The sequence below is a fragment of the Adiantum capillus-veneris genome, chromosome 7, assembly GCF_014529385.1.
Source record: "Adiantum capillus-veneris isolate H3 chromosome 7, ASM1452938v2, whole genome shotgun sequence".
Lineage (NCBI taxonomy): Eukaryota > Viridiplantae > Streptophyta > Polypodiopsida > Polypodiales > Pteridaceae > Adiantum > Adiantum capillus-veneris.
In genome coordinates this window covers 61,549,870-61,573,811 of record NC_140937.1, presented here as the reverse complement: position 1 = coordinate 61,573,811, position 23,942 = coordinate 61,549,870, and the positions used below count along the sequence as shown (strand labels likewise).

At 42.5% G+C, this 23,942-nt stretch overlaps 1 protein-coding gene across 1 annotated transcript; it reads left to right on the top strand.

The window, feature by feature from the left end:
• Positions 1 to 5,092: 5,092 nt before the first annotated feature.
• Positions 5,093 to 5,770, top strand: LOC147453951 (uncharacterized). Its single transcript, XM_086517234.1, has 2 exons — positions 5,093 to 5,518; positions 5,630 to 5,770. The coding sequence occupies exons 1-2, from the start codon at positions 5,113 to 5,115 to the stop codon at positions 5,650 to 5,652; spliced, it is 429 nt and encodes a 142-aa protein (XP_086373360.1). The 5' UTR covers positions 5,093 to 5,112; the 3' UTR covers positions 5,653 to 5,770.
• Positions 5,771 to 23,942: the final 18,172 nt, after the last annotated feature.

Here is a 23,942-nt window from a genome sequence, read left to right as displayed (position 1 = left end):
CAGCTCTTGCAAGGCGTTTTCCTGGCTGCAAGCACTTCTATATCCTTCAAGTTTTTATTACTTGGTGAGCCCATGGCTCTCTTTTCCCTATCCACAACCACAGGCCACCATGTGGCACGATTTAATTTTATTAAAAAAAAACCAACGATGCTGCGATATTGAAACGAAACGAAAAGCAACGCCATGAAAAGCTTATTTCTCGCATTGATCGTTAATGGCCTACGTAAATTGCCACCTGATTTTTCTTTGTCGCTCGAGTAGGTTAGCCGTCAGGCCTTCATCCCAGTGTAAATCAACCCTCATCCTACAGGTTCCTATGGTTGCAGATCAAGTTGCAAGCTCAAAGTGCCAATCGTGTGGTGCACGCTCAAGATAAGCTTGTTGATCAAATTAGGTCAATTAACATGTTGTGAAAATAGATCAAGAGGTATGGGTTACGGTCATATCCAGATGTAATCACCTACACATGCATCTTGAACGCATGTGGCAATTTGGAAAACTCCCAAGAAGGGCGGGGATAGGAAGTTGTGGGTTGTTTCCATCATATGCAAAGTGAGGGGATTTCACCATATTCCCAACAAGGGCAGGGACACGAAGCTATGGGTTGTTTTTATTAGATGCAAAGCGAGGGCATTTCTCCATATGTAATCACCTATGCTTGCATCTTGAAGGCACCTGGCACGTTAGTACACCATTTGAAGAGGAAAAGGAAGGGGCGGGGGGAAGATCCTAAAAGCGTCACCAGTTTGGTGTGCATGGAACGACGGCAAATCCATTGTCAAATCCAGGAAAGAAGCAACATTTGCTGCACAACACACGCATAATAATTTTTTGATTGGACTAAACGCCCATGCTAAAAAGAAGGATTCTTACAAAATCAACAAGATACACATTGAACCCACTATTGACATGTTTAAGGTGTACATTGGTGAGTGTGTATGCCAAATGTGGTGTCCTCACAAAAGTACAAGAATTACTTTATGGGCTTCCTTTTCAAAATGTCATTACTTCGAACGCCTTGATTGCAGGATATGCTCAACATGGCTCTAGCAAGGAAGCACATTGGATGCAAAGGAAAGGCTTCTCTCCAAATGTAACTACGGTCTTACACAAGGCATTGACATGGGTAGAGAATTCACAGTGAGATTGCTAGCCGGTCTGTTGGAGATAGATGTCATGCTTGGTGGTGCTTTGGTCATAGTCACAAGTGACGCATTCCGAGGAGTGGGGATGGGGGACGAGGCTCAAATGGATTTTTAGTTAATAAGGAGGGTGTGTATTTATCTCTTAATACGTGTTTTGTGTCTGGCAGGGAGGACATATATTCACAACACTGAAGTTTCAATTGCACAAGCGAACTCCATCTCGACAACACTACAAAGTTTGTTATCTATATCCAGCACCCCATGACTATGAGTTTGCTTGGCGCAATACATAAATGCTACGAGACAGGGCACGGCTTCCGTTTCTTATAATTTTTGGAGAGACCACAGTGCCAACTCTCCACCATACTTTTGTACGACACCTCTGCATGACGTGCGTTGTATACTTTGCAGTTTCAGTTTGTGATGTTTCATTGCAAGAGGATATGTTTAACACTAGACTGGTAACCTAACACGACATAAAAGTGTCCTTTCAGGGTTTTGGGAAAAACTTCCAAAACCATACTAGATCCACTCATTTTGAAAAATCCTTTCATGAGCTTATAGTTCAAGGACTACTAACATATGTGAAAAATGAGAAACTTGTAATATTTCTCATCCCTTGGTCACTACAAGCCTCCAAAGTTGATGGACCAGTGCATTTTGCCCAAAATAGCAATTTCTTACGGTTGATTGCATATAAATAAGAGTGGGAATTTTTGTAGGACATGAGATAAAATGCCCCGTTAACTTCAATGGGTTGGTGATCAAAACATATGGTTACTTTTACCTCACCAATTTTTTTTGGGCAAAAAAATAGGTGCAAAAAAGTTGTATTTTTGCCATTCTGCAGACCTATCATCAAAGTTTCTATAGTCACGCTCAATACAAATACTATATACATGTTTTCTTAGTTCCCTTTGGGCCTTTGGATCCAAAAGGAGCCATGGAGCATGTCAAAAGGATAATGGATCTCTTACTAAGTGGAACCTTGGGGGCAATGATAAAGTGCTAAATATAGTAAACATGAAAAAACTGGGTTTAGCATTATGACCTCTAGAAACCCATAGAAACTACTCAATATCTAGCCAAGTTTGTAGTTTATGATTAGATATGGTTACTACCTACAAAATACACATAATTGGCCCAAGAAACTAGCAATATTGAGAAAGTTATATTTGCTACTTCAAAATGTTTTGCATTCTTCAGCAATCAAAAAACTCAACCATCCTCATATATTATGCTATATAGCATATTAGGTCCCCTAAAACTCAAGAAATATTAGATTTATGTCATACATTACACTTACATGATCAAAATTGAATTTAGATATCAAGAAAGCCACCAAAAAAATCATAAAAGTGCTAATTTTGGCCAAAAAACAGGATTATGCAATTCTTGTAAGTTGGTCATAACTTTCAATTTTAACATTTAGCTCTCCCTACAAGCATCAAAACATGTTGAGAACTATGAAGGCTTATCCTCTAGCAATCTAAACCTCACAATATAAATTTTAGAGTGGTATAGTTGCAAAAAAATTGAAAAAAAGCCAAAAATAGGACCCGTTTTTTCACACAGTTTAGGTTCAAAAATGTTGTGCAAGAGTAAAGTTAGTGGTGAAATGGATACTCCAAAAAAATGTCAAGTTTTTTTCAGCTCATAAGGCAACTTTGTGGATATATAGCACCTAGAAATTCATTTTCATACTCTTCAAATAATTCAAGCAAAATGGTCACTTAACAGGACACAAAAGTGTCCAAGGACATAAAAGTGTCATGTTACCATTCTAGTGTTAACTATTCATATTGCTTTTTTGTAGCTTGAATCAAACATTGTCCTCCGGTTGCACAATTGGATGACATTCATACATGATTATCACGTCGGTAGTATAGTTCGATTTTTATACTCTATTTATGGTTTCTGTATTTTTTGAGTTTGTCAAAGCTTCAGTTTAGCCATATGTTTTCCTCACGAGTGCATGCTCAATTTCAATCATTGTATCTATATACCAAATAGACATGCATTTCTTTTCGCACAGTTTGGCAATTCAACCTATATATTGACATAAAGGAAAACTGACTACGATTGATCGAGATAAGATGGGTGTCTTAACACTAGAATGGTAACCTAACAGGACATAAAAGTGTCCTTTCAGGGTTTTGGAAAAAAATTCCAAAACCATAGTAGATCCACTCATTTTAAAAAATCCTTTCATGAGCTTATAGTTCAATAACTACTACATATGGAAAAATTGAGAAACTTGTAATTTTTCTCATCCCTTGGTCACTACAAGCCTCCAAAGTTGATGGACCAGTGCATTTTGCCCAAAACAGCAATTTCTTACGGTTGATTGCATATAAATAAGAGTGGAGATTTTTGTAGGACATGAGATAAAATTCCCCGTTAACTTCAATGGGTTGGTGACCAAAACATATGGTTTCTTTTACCTCACTAATTTTTTTTTGGGCAAAAAAAATAGGTACAAAAAAGTTGCATTTTTGCCATTCTGCGGACCTATCATCAAAGTTTCTATAGTCATGCTCAATACATATACTATATACATGTTTTCTTAGTTCCCTTTGGGCCTCTGGATTCAAAAGGAGCCATGGAGCATGTCAAAAGGATAATGGATCTCTTACAATTGGAACCTTGGGGGCAATGATAAAGTGCTAAATACAGCAAACATGAAAAAATTGGGTTTAGCATTATGACCTCTAGAAACCCATAGAAACTACTCAATATCTAGCTAGCCAAGTTTGTAGTCTATGATTAGATATGGTCACTACCTACAAAATACACACAATTGGCCTAAGAAACTAGCAATATTGAGAAAGTTATACTTGCTACTCTAAAATGTATCGTATTCTTCAGCAATCAAAAAACTCAACCATCATCATATACTATGCTATATAGCATATTAGGTCCCACAAAACTCAAGGAAGATTAGCTTTATGTTATACATTACACTTACACAATCAAAATTGAATTTGGATATCAAGAAAGCCACCAAAAAAATCATAAAAGTGCTAATTTTGGCCAAAAAACAGGATTATGCAATTCTTGTAAATTGGTCATAACTTTCAATTTTAACACTTAGCTCTCCCTACAAGCATCAAAACATGTTGAGAACTATGAAGGCCTGACCTCTAGCCATCTAAACCTCACAAACATGAAGTTTAGAGTGGTATAGTTGCCAAAAATTGCAAAAAAGCCAAAAATAGGACCCGTTTTTTCACACAGTTTAGGTTCAAAAATGTTGTGCAAGAGTAAGGTTAATGGTGAGATCGATACTCAAAAAAAAATGCTAAGTTTTTTTCAGCTCATAAGGCAACTTTGTGGATATATAGCACCTAGAAATTCATTTTCATACTCTTCAAATAATTCAAGCAAAATGGTCACTTAACAGGACACAAAAGTGTCCAAGGACATAAAAGTGTCCTGTTACCATTCTAGTGTTAAAGATGGTTCCACGGTTTAGAGACTAAATGGTTGATATTACTAGATTGAATGGTGCAATCTGTAAACAACTACCAAACTAGGTTAACTTGCAATCCTTTTGCTCTATTCAATTACCCTCTTTAGTAGCCCAATGTCCTATATGGAGGACTATGGGACACAACTTGTTTCTTTCCAATGCTCATCAAGTCCCCCAGGCTAGCTATTATTTGCCTATCAATTGGTTCTATTCATTTTCTCAAGTCACCACAACAAAATCCAAGGCGACAGCAATCACAACTAGCTAACCAACTAACCAGCTGTGCTCCAAAATCTATCGGCTTATAGCTTATGTGCGGCAAAGGCCCACCAAGCAAGACTAGTTATTATTGAGCTAAACATGGTCTTGAACTCAAGCTCCTCTTCCGGGACCTAAAATTAGATTTACATCACTAGTGAAAAGCTAGAATAAAAGCGCCTCTTTCAACGAGCGATCTGTGTGTGAGTGATGGCGGCGGAACGTCTGCTAGCGAGTATGAGCGAGCGGCTGCCGGCAATCCTCATGGGGTTGTGTGGCGTAGCAGCAATTGAGGTGATGGCGGAGCAGGTCAGGCGAGGCGAGAACGAGGTGCAACTGCGGCGCCTGCAGTTGGGATCGGAGAAGCAGAGCCAGAAGTTGATGAGCGACATCCAGGCAGCGCAGTCGGAGCTGCGCCGCAGCGCCGATGAGCGCCTAGTCCACATCGAGAGGATGCTGGCCGCGCTCCAAGAGGAGCGCCTACAGAAGCCGCTCAACGAGGTCCACTCTCAGCTGCAGTCTCTCCAGGAATCGCAAACGCAGCTCTCCTCTACCCTTCAAGGGATTCAGTCTTCGCAAGCCCAGGCGCAGTTGCATATCGCAAACCTGTTGAAATATCAAGCCATGAAGGCAGCAGCTAACGGTACGCCCTTATTCAAATAGTCGACGTTCCTGTACGTTGTTCCGTGTGTGGCTTGAGAGAGAGAGAGAGAGAGAGAGAGAGAGAGAGAGATGAATTTTGCTGATATTGTAGAGACTCCGGGTGGACGAGGATGATGTTCATGCAGCGTAAAGACCGATCCTATGCTTCTATGAAATGTCTTTTTTGTACGTAAAATTGTAATACCTAAGAAACTAGTGGAACTTCAATGGAATACAAAGGATGTGTGTTTAATTTTAAAACTCTCTCTCTCTCTCTCTCTCTCTCTCTCTCTCTCACACACACACACACACAATTCCTTGTTTTTTCACAAGCATGAATTATATCAACTATTACAAAATAGGAATGTGTCACGAGTACTGTAACAAATTTGTGAGCCAATGACTAAACCTAATATGCTCATCTATGTTTGAAATATAGTATAATATATATGTTTGAGTCTTAGTATTCAAATAGTATAATTCTACTTCAAGCTTTGCAACAAAATGGAATAATGACCCCATCTTCCCTTTAATCCAGAATCTTGTCATGATGAAGATTTAGGTTCCATGTAATGTGGTGTGTTCCCACTCACTAAACTTTACATAACATGCTTAAAACTGATTTGAAAAAGGGATGGTATATAGTCAAATATGTGGTCTCAATGTCCTAAGTTATGCCTAATGAGCAAGGCATGATATTGTACAGGAAGCTTTGGTAATCCTAACCAACAAGAAAAGTGTGGTTTCAATAACTTTTTTCTAGTGTTAAATAACTCTTCTTAAGGGTGGTGCAAACTTGAGCAATATATCACACAACAGCCTTCCCTCCAACCATATTAACCAAAAAATGGAAAGTAAATAAGACAAAGACCATTGTACCTAAGATGTATGCATTGAAAAAGGCAAGGGATACCAATCCTTTGTTATGGACACCTTTCTTGATGTATTAATGGGGTTTAGCATCGCCATGGAAGAGCCGACAACATTGCCATGTGTGGCTTGTTGCATTGCATGCTAACTAATTAAGGAGAGATGGACATCCAACTCTATGTCAATGCACCTTGCAATTTTATGAGTATAGAAACGCTATTTAATGGTTTTCTTGGCGATGTATGGGTTGCTACATTACATACTGATTAATTAAGGAGAGATAGACATCTAAACCTATGTTAGTGCACCTTGCAACCATTAGGAAGGGAATGGGGTATAGAAGGACCTCTTTATTTGGCAGTTTAAGGAAATGCTTAAAGCTTAAGTCAAATTTGATCAAGCTTAAAAGAGAGGGCAAAAAGGCTCATGCTGAGATTTTAAAAATACCATTTATATATTTTGTATTTTGAAAATAGATTACTTTAACACAAAAGAGACGTGGGTAACTGAATTTTAAAATGTCTTTCCCCATCTCTCTCCTCTCTCTCATTAAAACAAGCATTTTTCAACCCTCCCCTCCCCAAAAAGCAGATTTTTCATATTCTCTCTCTGCATTCTCTCTCTAAAACGTGAGCCAACTCTTTCTCTTCCCCCCCCCCCCCCCCCCCCCCTTTTCTCTCTTGTCACTTCCACCTCCCAATCATGAAGAGGACATTCTATATTGCCTACATCTGACAGAAAGTGCAGATCCTCTAAAGCTGTAGATCTACTCTCTCTCACTCTCTTCCTTTATGTATTTCTCTCTCTCTCTCTCTCTCTCAGGCTCTCTCTCCTCCTATTCTAGCTTTAGGTGAGAGCAGTGGAGAACTCCATTACCTTTGTGTGCAGATGTATTTCTCTCTCTAAATCCCTCATGATCAATATTTTGAATTCAAAAGATATTGAGCTACACTCCCTCTCTTTCTTCCCTCCACAACATAATCCTTCTCTACTATCTCTGAGTACCTTCCACTTTTTCCCTCCATAGCCAGATTTTCCTGCTTGCAGCAGTCACCATTACACATTCTCTCACTATTTTTCTTGATTAGCTAACAAACATGTCATTCAATCTCCCTCCACTACAAGAAATTACTAACATGCCAAAACGATATCGATTAAATGCTTATTTGGAGCAGGAGTATGCTACTTTGCGACTTGACACATCGAATCCCAATGCTGCAGATCAGCTACAAAGCATTGGGTGCAAGACAATCAACTTATGGGTTGATGGCCACACTTATCCAGGTGATCCAATGACTAATGCACCACTACCCTTTCGTAATGTCACTAAGCTTATGTGTTTTATTGGAGATGGAAGAGGCGGATTGTTTGGCTACTGTTGGAGATTGGATTCAGCTTTTTTCAATGAAAGGGAAGCAAGTAAACATCTCTTGGCCACCTATTCATCACTACAAGAGAAGTCTGCGAAAGATCTACAGCAAGTTAGAGAGGAAGCCAACAAGAAGATGAAGCAACTGAACGATGAGATGGAAAATCTCAATGAAAAAGTACAGCAACAAAAAAAAGAGCAGGAGCATCGACTAGACAATTATGTTTAACTATGACGGGAGCAAAGAGAACCCCAAACCCCGACGGCCTCTAAAACACCGGAGACCGAATGGCGCGCCTGGAGCCTGTCATGGTAAAGCAAACAGGGGGCACCACCTAGCTTCAGCGGCTAGGACGCAAACAACACACCACCATAACAAAGTTTTCATCCAAGAGAGATGGATGCTTGGGAGTAATGATGAAAAGGAAAGGAAATGAGATCAAGTGAGAGAGAGAGAGAGAGAGAGAGAGAGAGAGGGAGGGGGTATAGCGGCTTAGTACTTAGGCATCACAAAAGGATGGCGAATCCGCACACCCTTCACACATACACAAGCTCACTCCAAAACACAAGACTAGGTGGCGATTCCGCACACCTCACATGGGCAAAACATTGCAAGAAAACATACTCACAAAACCTCAAGCTTTATTTAGAGAATTAGGCGATGAAATGGGGAGCATAGGGTAGGGGAATGAGAAGGGAGAGAGTGGTAGAGCACATGGCGGATAGGTGGGAGTTGATGGCGAAGACTCGCACGAGGATTATGGCCATCATCCTTCATTTAGTTGCCCTTCATCTTCCATAGCCAAGGGTGTAGAGGTCATGCTCAAGACAAGCATGGTGATTGCGGTGATGGTGTGGGTGTGGGTGTGTGTGTGTGCACTAGGCACACACAGTGCATAGTGTGTTCTTTGGTGATGTTGTGTGTTTTTTGTGTGATGGTGACCACTCTTTATATAGGGGAGGAGGGGGGGGAGAAATTCTAGAATTTAGAAATGAAGAAATCATTATCTACATAGGCCATGTGACTGTGGGCCCCACTTGTCTGGTTGTGTGTATATGTGCCAGAACAGCAGTCTCATGAGAGAGAGACTAAGAGAGAGAGATGGGTTGATGAAAAAAAGTGAGAGGTGATATGGAGAATAAAGTAATTACAAGAGGGGAGAGAGAGGATTGTGTTCAGAGGTGAATCTGTGTGCAGATGTGTGTGAACACAAGAAAAATCAGGTAACCACCGGGTGGGGATGGGTCTGTGGGCACCTTTTTTAGTGAAACTGAGTGTGTGTGAGTGTGGGGGAGGTTATTTATCTACAAGACAAGAGACATGGCGCCCTTTAGAGAGAGGGGGGGTATTTGGGTCATGGGATATGATAGGAGAGAGAAAGGGGGGGTGGGGTATACTATTTTGGAAGATAGGGTAAGTTGCATGTGAGTTAGGGTGCATTATTGGTGAGTTAGAATGCATTATTGGTGAGAGGTGGGGTAGCTTGAGGGGAGAGAGAAAGGAGAGAGGACAAGGGGAAGAGAGAGGGGATTGACCTTTTGAGTGGAGGAGAGGAAAAGGGACACACGGCGGGGCAACAGTGAAGAAAAAGGAGGCAAGGTGGGGATGGGCTGCCCCGCAGGCATGAGGTGTTTTTTCTTACTTTTTTCCAATGTCTTTTATCACTCCCTCCCTAAGAGGGGGTTTTCATGGGGTGGGGACGAGAGAAGAGGGGTATGGGAGCTTGGCGTGTGAAAAGCCCCCATCATTAGCCCTCCCCTTTTGGCTAGAGGCATTCATGTCTCTAGCTCATCTGTTTGATCATTATCGTCGGAGGTGGCGGCTGATGGTGTGTCCTCATCTGGAATGTCAATAGGTGGAGCCTGGTCAAATCGAAGAAAATAAGGTTTAAGTCGCCAACCATTTACCCTCGTTTTATGAAGTTTTCCATCAGCCTCCATAAGCTGGTAGCTTCCATTGGCATACTTTTTCCTGACGATGAAAGGACCTTCCCATCGGAGTAGGAGTTTCTTATCCTTGCGCGTGTCGAAGAGATTGTCGTAGCGGAGCACCAACATTCCTTTCTTCAATTCTTTTTTCCGGAGATGCTCGTTAAAGCTAAGCCGTCTATGCTCTGCTTGTGCTGCATAATAATTTATTGCTTCTTCTCTTTCCAGCTGTAGTCTTTCCAAGTTGATGATGTGATCTCTCAAATGCATGTTGGGCTGTTTAAGCTGGCTTGCCATTACTCTGAGACTTTGTAGTTGCACTTCAATGGGCAAGATTGCTTCCTTACCAAATACTAGATGATACGGTGTGAATCCCAAGGATGTACGAAATGAAGTTCTGTAGGCCCATAAAGTTGGTAGTAGATACTTATCCCAGTCTCCAGGATGATTGTTTACCTGCTTGGTAATAATTTTAGAAACAATTCCATTTACCTTTTCAACTAGGCCATTACATTGAGGGTAATATGGTGAAGAGTGCCTCCTTGTAATGCCCAATTTCTACATTAATTCTCCTACCAAGTCTGCTCTGAAACCTGGCCCTCTATCAGAGATGATCTCTAAAGGTGTGTCAAACCTACAGCATATGTGCTCGTAGATAAATTTAACTACCTCTACCGCTGTGATTCTAGTGGTGGCTGTAATCTCTGCCCATCTAGTCATGTAGTCGACCCCCATGATAATGTAGAATTTTCCTGAGTTGGCCCTAGGTAATGGCCCAATGGCATCGATACCCCATTTTTCAAATGGGCCATATGAGAGAATAGGTGTCTGTGCTTCAGGCATAAGTGACCTAGTGCCGGCCTTTTGACACAACTTACATGTTTTGCACCAGTGGTGTACATCACGGTTGAGGCTAGGCCATATGAAGCCTGCCTGCAAGATTTTCCTACTTGTTATGTCTAGGGAAAAGTGACCACCACAAACCCCGTCGTGACAGCTAGCAATTACTCCCATGATTTCCTGAGAGAGAGGGACTTTCCTGAGTATTTGGTCCTTACCCTTACAGTACAAACCGTCATTGATGAGTCGATACCTTGTGGCCTTCCGCGTCAGCCATTGCTTCTGTCCCTTTGTTAAATCTGATGGGCATTCCCCTGTTTCCAAAAAATGCATGATGTCAAGCAAGGCATCACTTCCTTGAAATAGAGGGAGCTTTAGTTTTATTGCTCCAACCACCACTTCCTGTAGTCTTTCACTTGCTAGGGCATCTGCTTCTTGGTTTTGAGCCCTTGGGATATGGTGTATTTGAACTTCTTCAAACTTACCCAAAAAGGTTTTTACACCACTTAAGTGAGTCCTTAAACTAGGATTCTTGCATGTCCATGCTCCATTTACTTGCCTTACCAGAAGTAGAGCATCCCCAAATACATTAAGGCGTTGTACACCTTGCGAGATGCACCATTGTAGACCCTTGGTTAGTGCTGCATACTCAGCTTCATTGTTAGAATGTGAATCTAACAATTGGCCTAACGAAAATACCTTTGTCCCTTTGTCATCAAAGACCACTATGCCTGCAGCTGCTTTGTTGGACGCTCGCTTGTAGGCTCCATCAAAGTAGAGAGAGTATGCTCCTTCTACCATCGGTGGTACTGGAGGTAATCGGACTTCTCCTTCCTTAGATTGCTTCTCCTTCCTTTCAAAGACTTGGTAGGTCATGAGTCCCCCCAAACTTGCCCTTGTCGTGCTTTCTACCTGTACCGTGTAGTCAAACTCTTGCAGACGAACTAGCCATTTAGTAATTCTAGCAGACACATCCATGTGTTGTACAACATAGGGAAATATTTCATCCGTGGTTAGAATCACAAATTGCTTAGGCAGCAAATATGACCTAAACTTTGTAGTTGCAAATCTAAGAGCTAGGAATAAGTGTTCCACATGGGTGAAACCTTTCTCTCCTGCTGTCATCATTCGACTAGAGAAGTAGATTGGCCTCATGAAAGATGTCGTCGTATCCTTTTGGAGTAGCACAGCCCCCAATGAGTCATCACCAACACTTGAGGTGACATAGAATTTTTCATCCCACTTAGGTGGTGAGATAGTTGGCAGAGTGGCTAAGACCTCCTTTGCCTTGTTGTAGTGATGTTCGCTTTCCTCGTCCCAAGTGAAAGTTGATCTTTGAGTGAGTTGTTGCAGTGGTAGAACAAGTTGTGATAGTAGATGTATGAATCTACTTAAGTACCTCACCTTCTGTAGAAAAGAGACCAGTTGACGTGCGGTCGTTGGTGAAGGTAGGGCTATGAGTGCGGACACCTTACTTGGGTCGGCGTTGATACCTTTTGCTGAAATTTCATGGCCTAGTAGAATGACTTTACTCTCCCCAATGTGGCATTTATCCACATTTAATTGCCCACCTAGGCTCTGCAACTTGGCCAAACCTTCAGTTACCTTTTCTAAATGTGAAATACGGACGGGAGCTATATATACAAAAATCATCAATGAACACTCTTATGGATGTTCCAAAGAACGGTTGAAAAACATATGTGACATATCTTTGGAATGTGGCAGGTGCATTTGTGAGACCAAATGGCATAACCCTGTATGCAAAACAACCCCATGGTGTGATAAAAGTGGTTTTTAGCTGATCTTCCAAGGCTATGCGTATTTGAAAGTATCCAGAATAACCATCACAGACGGTATAGCATTCAAAACCCGCTACTTCATTCAGAATTTCATCCAAGAAAGGGAGAGGAAAGTGGTCTCTCTTTGTAGCTGCATTTAGTGGTTTGTAGTCAACACAGACCCTCCACTTACCATTCTTTTTAGGCGTCACCACTACGGGTGACACCCATTCTGAGTTTTCTACAGGATAGATGAATCCCGCCTCCAACAGTTTCCTTACCTCGGCCAAGAGTGCCTTTTCTTGTATGACCCCCAATCGTCGTAGCTTTTGCACAACTGGTTTTACCCCTTCCTTCAGCCTAATATGATGTTCCACCACTGTAATGCCTGTGATTCTTTCATAGTTGTCAATGAACAGGTTAGGAAATCCCATCAACATTTGTAAAAAACTATCTTTCTCCTCAAGTGTTAATTCCGTAGACAACATACCCTTCAACCTACTTCCTCCTAGGCCAGGTGATTTTCTCTCCTCTTCATTGGGTTTTCCTTTTGGTGATGGATCACCAGTTGTGCTTACCCTTTGTGGATCCTTCATAATGATACCTATCACATCAATGGAACTGTCACTTTCGTCGGTGGATGTGGTCTCCTCCTCAGAACTGGAAGATTCGCTAGTGGTTTCATCTGCCGATGTTTCCAGATTCATTTGCTTCTGCTTGCCAATCCTCATGTCGTAGTAGATTGTCTCCCCTTTCTTACCGGTCATGCGTAGAAGGCCAGTACCCCAGTCCTGTTTTGCCTTCATGGCCATCAACCATGGCCTTCCTAAAATTAGTGGATAGCCCTCCCCCTTAGTAGGCATTACAAAAACATCTACCTCTACCTCAGTGTTGAAAGCTTTAATTTTCACGGCACTTACCACACCCACACACTTTCCTTTTGCGTTGTTTGCCATCTTTGCCTTGCATGGAGAAGGCCTGTCAACCTCGAGCCCTAATCGAAGCATCATAGCTTCGCTCATTACACAGATTTGTGCACCTCCATCAATGTAGGTGTTTCCAACCCTCTTTCCTTTTATGTTTACGTCGACAATTGGAAGGATGTCATCCATGTTGCATCCCGAAATTGCTCCGGCTACCTTTGTTTTGGAGCGTCTTGTACTTACCATTTTAGACCATTGTCGCCTTACTTTTGGTGCAAGATGTAGCAGCTGTGGCCATGTAATCTTCGGTCCTTGCTCTGCCACATCCAATGTTAGATCATAGGGCTTAGAACTTTCCCCTAGCTGGAAGTCGGTGATGCCCAATTTCCGTCGTGGCCTGGATGGCCTCTTGCTAGTTTCTCCTCTCATGCTTCTCTCATCATCTGATTGTGTAGCTTTCTCCTTCCTAGCTCTTTTCACAGTCATGGCTTCAAGTGGTTCTAAAAAGGTTACCTTCTCCTTACCCTTGTCCCTCTCCTTTGCTCTGGGTGGATCCACTACTATGGCTTTTCCTTTCTCTTCTAGCCTTATGATGTTTACAGGGCGATCAGGTGGTGGGGCTGGTGGAAGAGGTGGGATGGATGCTTGTAGTGGTGTCTGGGGTGGACGTAGAATTTGTGTTGGTGGGGGTGGTGCTCGGGGTGGGGGTGTTCTTTCTCTAGGGGGTGACAATTGGTTCCTCCTACCTCCTCTATTATAGTTTTGTCGTGGTTTGGGACAGTAGTACATACCGTGACCGTCTTCTCCGCAGTTGTAGCAATGATACTCCCTGTTTTGTCGTCGTGCTCTTCCAGGGTCTTGATCTCTTTCTTGACTCCTCCCTTGCTGTATTAAGTGGACAGACAAATTCTGCAGTTGGTCAGTAATATGGGCCAACATATCTTGTTGGTCATCTCTTACCCCAAGAGCCGGTGGTGGTGGTGGAATGGTGGTTGTCGTAGTTGCTGGTCGACGCGATGTTCCTGATTCTGTTGACTCGGTTTCTTTGTCTTTCATTCGCAGCTTCTTGTCTTTAAGGCGAGCAATCTCAACGACTAACTCGTACGTAGCCGGGAATCTACCTTTCACCTTTTCCTTGAGAAGCGGCCATAAGCCATGCGTGAACCGATCTTTTTTTAGGAAATCGGGTGCAGCTTCCCCCCTAGCCAGTGACTCAACCCACCGTTTCCACAAATCCACAAATTTGGACTCATAGGTGGAATATTCTAAAAGACCCTCCTGCTTCAAGTCTCTCAACTTGTCCACAACTTTTTTGAAGTGGTACCTCCCCCAAAGCGCCTCTTAAAAGCGGTTTTTAAGGGTTCTGTGTCATCCTTGGTTGCTTGTGGAAGTGCATTGTACCATGATCTAGCTTCTAGCTTCATGAGATGCTTAAAGATTCTAACCCGGGATTCATCCGTATCTTTGTTGCTCACTACACATGCTACTTCAAAGTCATCTAGGAAGTCTGTTACCAAATCCTCCCCCTTCTTTCCTTTAAATGTTGGAAATGCTACACTTGCCATGATTACTGAGAGAGAGCTAGAAATACACACTGCTTAACTTGCAAAAGTTTTTTTCTTCTTTACAAGGAGGCGTGTATATCCTCTTATACTAGGACATAGTTTAAAACTTCAAACGGTACATTGCCTTGTACCAAAGGTAAGACAAATGGTTGATCTGATGCCAGAACCTCCAAAAACCGCTCCCCACCCGGCATGGTGTCAATGACGTGCTAGTAGTGAGCCTTCAAATCCAGTATTACCTTGATTGAGCGTACACGTGTTGGTATGTGTGATATGTCTTGAGGTAGGTTGTACTGATTCATGTGAAGCTTAGAGGTGCTTAGTCACTGTCCAATCTTGTGGGAGAGGGTGGTGTTCTTTCCAAAAACAAACTCAGTAGATTCCTAGTTTCTCTAGTGAGAGTGTGAGCCAATGCTTCCGTTATCTGTGCTGCAGCATCAGGTGCGACTTGAAAACTGACTGTGATAATTACCTCGGTGACTTGAGTTACCCAATTCTCAAAGTAGAATAGTGTTGATTCTCTATTGTGTAGAGCTCCTTCCATTTTTTTGTTGTGGGTTGGTTGTAGGTTGCGGACATGGTTTCGACCTTCTCCTTCTTCTTCTTGGCACTTGGCCTATGTGTATCCACTGGGTTTGGCGTGTTGGTTGACTCTCCCACTGCAAATCGATTACCGTTACGCCTGGCACTCGAGCTTCGATGGAGATGCGGAGTTCGTCTAGTTGTGCTTGGAGCTCTTCTTCTTCTGTCGTCCAATTAGCAAATCCTGCTAGCCATTCATCCATTCACAATAGTTTAAGGGTTTCAGTCTTGTAAACTGAAGGGTTTCATGAAAAGATCCTCAGTGGGGGCACCAAATGACGGGAGCAAAACGAACCCCGAACCCCGACGGCCTCTAAAACACCGGGGACCAAATGGCGCGCCTCGAGCCTGTCATGGTAAAGCAAACAGGGGGCACCACCTAGCTTCAGCGGCTAGGACGCAAACAACACACAACCATAACAAAGTTTTCATCCAAGAGAGATGGACGCTTGGGAGTAATGATGAAAAGGAAAGGGAATGAGATCAAGTGAGAGAGAGAGAGAGAGAGAGAGTGAGGGAGGGAGGGGGTATAGCGGCTTAGTACTTAGGCATCACAAAAGGATGGCGAATCCGCACACCCTTCACACATACACAAGCTCACTCCAAAACACAAGACTAGGTGGCAATTCCGCACACCTCACATGGGCAAAACATTGCAAGAAAACATACTCACAAAATCTCAAGCTTTATTTAGAGAATTAGGCGATGAAATGGGGAGCATAGGGTAGGGGAATGAGAAGGGAAAGAGTGGTAGAGCACATGGCGGATAGGTGGGAGTTGATGGCGAAGACTTGCACGAGGATTATGGCCATCATCCTTCATTTAGTTGCCCTTCATCTTCCATAGACAAAGTTGTAGAGGTCATGCTCAAGACAAGCATGGTGATTGCGGTGATGGTGATGGTGATGGTGTGGGTGTGTGTGTGTGCACTAGGCACACACAGTGCATAGTGTGTTCTTTGGTGATGTTGTGTGTTTTTTGTGTGATGGTGACCCCTCTTTATATAGGGGAGGAGGGGGGGGAGAAATTCTAGAATTTAGAAATGAAGAAATCATTATCTACATAGGCCATGTGACTGTGGGCCCCACTTGTCTGGTTGTGTGTATATGTGCCAGAACAGCAGTCTCATGAGAGAGAGACTAAGAGAGAGAGATGGGTTGATGAAAAAAAGTGAGAGGTGACATGGAGAATAAAGTAATTACAAGAGGGGAGAGAGAGGAGTGTGTTCAGAGGTGAATCTGTGTGCAGATGTGTGTGAACACAAGAAAAATCAGGTAACCACCGGGTGGGGATGGGTCTGTGGGCACCTTTTTTAGTGAAACTGAGTGTGTGTGAGTGTGGGGGAGGTTATTTAGCTACAAGACAAGAGACATGGCGCCCTTTAGAGAGAGGGGGGGGGTATTTGGGTCATGGGATATGATAGGAGAGAGAAAGGGGGGGTGGGGTATACTATTTTGGAAGATAGGGTAAGTTGCATGTGAGTTAGGGTGCATTATTGGTGAGTTAGAATGCATTATTGGTGAGAGGTGGGGTAGCTTGAGGGGAGAGAGAAAGGAGAAAGGACAAGGGGAAGAGAGAGGGGGTTGACCCTTTGAGTGGAGGAGAGGAAAAGGGACACACGGCGGGGCAACAGTGAAGAAAAAGGAGGCAAGGTGGGGATGGGCTGCCCCGTAGGCATGAGGTGGCCTATTTTACCTTTCTCATATATTTACATAATCATACTTTATTTTTTTCTTACTTTTTTCCAATGTCTTTTATCACTCCCTCCCTAAGAGGGGGTTTTCATGGGGTGGAGACGAGAGAAGAGGGGTATGGGAGCTTGGCTTGTGAAAAGCCCCCATCAACTACAACACACTTCACACAATATGTGTCGTTGAATCGATCATCTCACACACATTTCCCTCGGCTACCACATTCGTAAGCGCAATAGACAAGAGATGTCCTTGCTATCCTCAAGTGGTGGAGCTCGAAAGAAACGTGTCCGTCAAACTCGGTAAGAATACTTATGCAAGATTCTGATTTCCTATATGTTCTACAGATTTGTGTAATGGTAATTTAATATGCAGAAACTTGGCTTGAATGATGATGGGAATTGATCCTGATGCTCAAACAACCCGACGTGCTCTGCTGCAGCATATCATCAAGCCAAAGGATTTGGTTGAGCTACTAGATGATCCATCCAATGCTGCCATTGCTGATGTTTTGCGGCAGAAGTATTTCAGTGAGCTAAAGGACATTGTGCCGCCTCAAGAGATGAAGGAGGTGTGTGACAGTGCAAGAATAAGTTTCAAGGCCTATGAAGCTTTGTATAAAAGTGTCACACTCGGTCATCGGACAAAAGGTTTGTTTCAGTTTCTGCCAACGCCTTACAATGTCATTGTTACAAAAAAGTGCGCCAATAATGATGTTGCAAGCTTGTTGGGCAGATTTCAGTATGTGAAGGATGACATGCCATTAGATGACAACAAAGTATTCCGGTACAACAAGTTCAACAATGTGTATGTTGACTTGTTGAAGCTCCAAGAGTCAATGATAAGATTTTATGGGTTGACACAAGAAGAGAAGGGAAACACTTGTTTAGGTGTTCAGTCAAAGAAAAATATTTGGTGGCTGGCAGCTTTTCATCTCCCACATGATCGAGACACATGAGACTCTCAAATGGTATATCAATCACACAGCAATTGTTGATGTCATTCGACAACAGCAAGAAGGACAGAGATTGCATGTTTCATGTCTGGGAACATTCCAAGTTGAGTGGCATTTGGCAGGAGACTTGAAAACACTCAAGTGTATGTTAGGGTGCAAACAAGGTGCAATGACCCTCTTTTCATGCATTTATTGATGCCACAATAAAGTCTCAATGGGAACTGATGGCAAGGGTGCAAAGGCCAGCAAGTTGAAAGGTGGTAAGGGTAAGGGAGGCAAAGTTACAGTCAACTCTACAAAAGGTGTACCCACACATGAGCAGTGGGTAAAGCACTACAACAATGGTTTCAAGGTATCCTCAGTTGTGACCAGCAAGTACCTCCTAATTGAAACATGGATGATCCAAATTGGGATCCTATTCTTTCAATACCACTGATAAATGTGCATGTGTGTACCCTTCATGTCCGTCTATGAATTCTTGACAAGTTTCTTATGCTCCATATTAATTACGCTTGGAATATGGAGCCTGCAGAAAGAAGAGAAGAGTGTATACGAGAACTAGAATCTATCCTATTGAGCGTTGGTCTACATGGGGGTGCAGTTGAGCTATCAAACGACAAGAAGGCGTCTGAAAGTACACAAGATCGCCCTAATAAAGTTTTTATGGGTGGTAGTAAAGCTAAACATTTGCTTTCAAACTATTTAGACTCCCAAAGTCCCAATGAGTTTCAGTTGTGGAAAAAGGTGTGTGACATTACCACCTACAATGTCATAAAATCTAATATCTAATATCTAACCAACCTAAATGATTTTCTCATATTAAATTGATCATTTAATGTGGGAGAATAAATGGGAACAAGTGTTAAGATATAGACATGTGCTTATAGATCTATCTCAAAACGGGGCCAATGGTAAAGGGGCCCAAATGAGAGATGGTCTATCAAAGAGCAAGGCTAACAAATGGAGAATAAGACCTTAGGGTTAGCTTCATTGAAGACCTCCAATAATGTGTGTAAAAGGCCTTTGACCTTAGGTAAGCTAGGGCTGAGCTTGAGGCGCAAGAACCGGACCCAGCTCGAGGTGCTTGTCCTGCTTGTCATGCTTGATGACTAAGGTGCTTGAGGTGCTTGATGATTGAGGTGCTTGAGATGCTTGAGGTGCTTGACATGCTTGAGATTCTAGGGTTGCACTTAAGGTGAGAACCTAGCCCAAGATTAAAGTGCTTAACGGCCAAGCTTGTGGTGGGAACTGGGCCTATGTATGAGGGGCTTGAGGTGTCAAAAAGTCAAATATTCAATCCCTACAAGGATGGGGCGAGCCCTACATGAGGGGGGATGAGAGAGAACACCCACACACTCACACAAGGCATGCATGGTACAAATAAATCAAAAGGGATACTTGTCAAGTTCCTCCTCATGTTTCCCTCATGGTGTGCCTAAAGCCTATTGGTTGGCCACCCAAGGGGTCCAATAATAATTTAGGAGATTTAATTAAATGATTTAGCATTTATCTAGTCCTCTCTCTCAAAGGTGAAAGGGGGACACTTGTCTCAAGGCTACGCTTGCTGCTTGTAATGCCTCCTTCTTGTGATTGGCTAGGCCTGGAGGGGTCCAATGAGCTTCAAGCATGAGCTACAAGGGGGGTTCGACCCAAGAAAGCTAGGGGGTTGCTTAGGGGGTACACTCACCCACACACACTCACAAACACTCTCATGGTGTGCTATGCAAAGTGCAAGAGCTCCCTCTCCTTCTCCAAGCAAGTAGAGGTTGAGAGCCTACACCAACACTCTTGGATATGGAGTGCAAATCCAACCAAGATCCATGATTCAATGCTTAAGCTTGCCATCTCCTTCTTCTTCATTACTATGCTATTATGTATGCTAGCAACAAGAGTTATGATAAGTGAGGAACAAATTCTTTCTCCTACAAAATGTTTCTTCTTCCTCTTCCCTACCCTCATTCCCTGCTAGCTCTCTCCACCTTCGAAGGTGTTTGAGGTCTTGGGACCGAGGCTTGGGATAGTTAAAGCTTTCTTCAAGTTTATGTTATGTTTGTGATGCATGAAGCTTTCCATCTTCATGGCACCACCTAGGTCACAAGGAACACAAAGATTGTATTGTAACAAGTGTCTCTTAATGGGAGAAATCATAATACAAATGCCTATTGGAGGGGGGACCGGCTCCACATAAATCTGGTCCTCAATTGTTGTCATGTTCTCTAAATTCTCTCTCTTGCAAAAGTATTGTTCATGCCAAGTTAACTAATTGCTATGATTATGTTGCTATCTTCAACTATGTTCACCCGCTATGCTCACAAAGTCATTTCTCAAAAGTACTCTCATTAATTTCCGCTACTCTCAAGTTAAATAGGCAAATTCCATTACATTGGTATCAGAGCATTTGGTTTCTCTTTTCTTTCTTAAGAAGAGAGGTCCTTAAGTAGCCTATAAATGGTTGATGTTGTTAATTATATTAGGGTAAGTGGAACTGGGATCTATTATCGGTTTTGTTGAGCCCATTATGTGGGGGATGGTGCACACCTCGGGAGCTTTGGACTTAATAATGGAGTCTTCTTAGACTTGCCTACGGCTTTACCATTATTGAGCCATAAGAAGTCCGAAAGGAGCTAGCCCTCGGCAACTCTGCTATGTTAGACCTACTCCTCTACTCTCTATAATTAACCACTTTGAGTCGTGGGTGTACTTAAGAGCCGATTTTCAAAGGCTAAGAGGAGTGGCAACTAAGGTTTTGAATTGCCAAAGCATACACTAAGTACATACATAAATTTTTTTGACATGGCTGACAATAATCAAGAGAGTAGAATGAACATTGATAGCTTTGATTTTGCACATGAAGGTGCTAATGTTGATGCTCCCATGTTTGTGAATTATCTTATCACTAGGTTGCAGCAAGCTATGGGCAACCCTGCTTTGCAAGCCGAAGTTACTCAACAACTTCGTGCTTATGGAATTTCCGTTCCTCTCCAAGAGGAGAGAGAGCTTAGGAGGCCTCTTGAAGACACCCCCAAAAGAAGACTCTCTCCCATTCGAGAGGAGGAATCCAAAGGGCAAGAAAGCAATGAAAGTTTAAGTTCCTCTGAAGATGTGGCTCCATGAAGACGGTGGTCTAGACGATCACCCACTCCTCCCAAGAGGAAAAGATCAACACATAGTCCTTCTCCTCATCACTCTTAAAGGAAAGAGAGGAAACAAAGGAAGAAAAGGGCTAGGAAGAGATCACCCTCTTCCCCTTCTTGTTCACCTTCCTCCTCTTCCGATGAAAGTTATGGCTATTCTCCTAGAGAATACAAGAGGGGAGGACATCGCAAATCATTTCCTGCATGGTGAAGGTCACAAAAGCTAAATAAGTTTAAGCAGGAAGGAAAGAGTATCTCTTTTCTCACCTATGATGGCACCTTCGGTGCTACTGACAAAGTGTTGGCCTTCATCCAGCAATTTGATGCGGCCTTTGGAGATGAGGGCTTCACAGAGTCCTCCAAGCTATGCCATGTAGCTATGCACTTCCAAAAATCAGCTCGTCAATGGTGGGCTAGACTTCGTGGCAATGGTGAAGCCCCAAAGACATGGAAAACTCTACGAGTTTCCATCATGAAGCAATTCCTTGCAAGCAATGCAAAGGACAAAGTGCTTACCGAATGGCGCATCTTGAAGCTCCTCTCCCATGAGTCTATCCACAAATATGTAGACAAGTTTTGGGATTTACATCTCAAGTCTACTGTCTTTCAACAGATAGACTTTGCCGAGCAAAGGCAGCAATTTTGTGTGGGATTACCTGAAGAGATGGCCGAATACATCAACTCTCAACGGCCTGGTACTATTAGCGAAGTAATCCATCACACCATGGTTGCTTCACGCATCAATTTCCATCAAGGGGCTAGACATAATGTCAAGCCCATGGAAAACAAAGACAAAAATGATGCAAAGGGGAAAACCAATGTTCAAAATACTTCCCAAGTCACTTCCAACAACAACAACAATCAGTCCAAGGAGAAGGGAGTTTACAAAGGTAAAAACAAACTCTCTCGTGAAGAGCTTGAAGCTTTTCACAAGGACCATAAGTGTTTCAAGTGTGGGGAGCAATGACATGGCTATTGTTCTTGCCCCAAGAAGAATACTCACAATGAAACTCCTAGGGCTTCCACCATAGAAGCTCCAAAAGAGGATGCTCATTGCAAAGGATCATTACTTTCCTATGCTTGGGGAAAGGTAAGAGAGCATGATGCCTTCATCTTGTTTGACCCTGTCTCTACTCTCAACTTCATATCAACGGAGTTGGGCATGCAAGCTTTTGAGATGGGAGATATAGTAGTGGCTGATGCAGCTTTCAAGGGACAACAAGCCTCCATTATTCCCTTGATTGGGAAGTTGAGGCTTCATGTCCAAAGCTATGTCGACAAAGAAGACTTCTTCATCTCTCCTCTCCAACATGAGGATGTTATCCTAGGGGCACCATGGTTTGATCGCATGGCTGCCAGCATGAAGTTCCCTGAAAGGAGAATCTACTTCACCTATAGGGGAAAGAACATGTATATAGATGCTAGTGAGCGTGGTCGCACTATTCCACTTGTAAATCCTCTTGCTTTTGATAAGTCAATGAAGAGCTCAGTTTCTATGTACATGATTTTTGTCAAAGAGTCTCTAAAAGATACTAATGTTTCATCAAATATAAATGGTAGGAATCAAGAAGAGTTAGACTTGTCTAATTTTCTAAAAGGATTCCAAGATGTGTTCATCGATGATATCCCTATGGACTTACCTCCAAAACGAGGGGGTGATGACCATCGCATTGAGCTCCTTCCGGGAAGATCACCACCTAACAAGCCTCCTTATCGAGTCTCACAAGCTCAACAAGACGAGATCATGAGGCAAGTACAAGAGCTGGTAGACAAAGGGATGGTGAGGCCTAGTTCCTCTCCCTTTTGTTCTCCAGTCCTTTTAGTGCAAAATAAAGATGGTACATATCGTATGTGTGTGGAATATCGAGCACTAAACCATATCACTATCAAAAACAGATTTCCCATACCTCGGGTAGAAGGTCTGTTTGATAAGCTACAAGGCTCTACCTACTTCAGTAGGATTGACCTTAAGAGTGGCTATCATCAAATAAGGATAGTGGATGAAGATATCTTAAAGACTGCGTTTCGTACAATGTTTGGTCTTTATGAATATCTAGTCATGCCTTTTGGCTTGACTAATGCACGAGCTACGTTCAATCGTTTGATGGAGAAAATTTTTAGACCATACCGCAAATTCACTGGAGTGTTCTTTGACGATATCATCATCTACTCCAAGTCTTTGGAGGAACATAAGCAACATCTCCAAGTGATTTTTCAAGCATTGAGGGAGAACAAGCTTTTTCTCAACCAAAAGAAAAGTGAATTCTTCTCTCAAGAGATTCAATACCTAGGTCATATTATCTCTAAAGATGGTATCCGAATGGATCCATCAAAGTTAGAGGTAATAAAAACATGGCCTAACCCAAGAAATCTACATGAGCTAAGAAGCTTTGTTGGTATGTGCGCATACTATAGACGCTTCATAGCAAAATTCTCTCAAGTAGCAGGACCACTACACGACTTAACTAAGAAGAACATTAAGTTTGTATGGACTGCTAAGGAGCAAAATGCTTTTGAAAATCTCAAAGAGAAGCTTACTTCCCAACCAGTCCTCGTGCTTCCGGATCTCTCAAAGCCATTTTGGTAGCAACTTTGTAAGACATACTGTATACCCACAAACACTTGTCAAGATTAGGCTCCCACTCTTCAATAGGCTTGTATACATACTTGGTGAGCATCTTGACTATTTTTTTGTTTTCACTCTCAACTAGACCATTGCACTGTGGTATGGAGATGAGAACCTGTGTTGAATACCCAGCTTTTCCACTAGTGCACGCACCATCTTACTT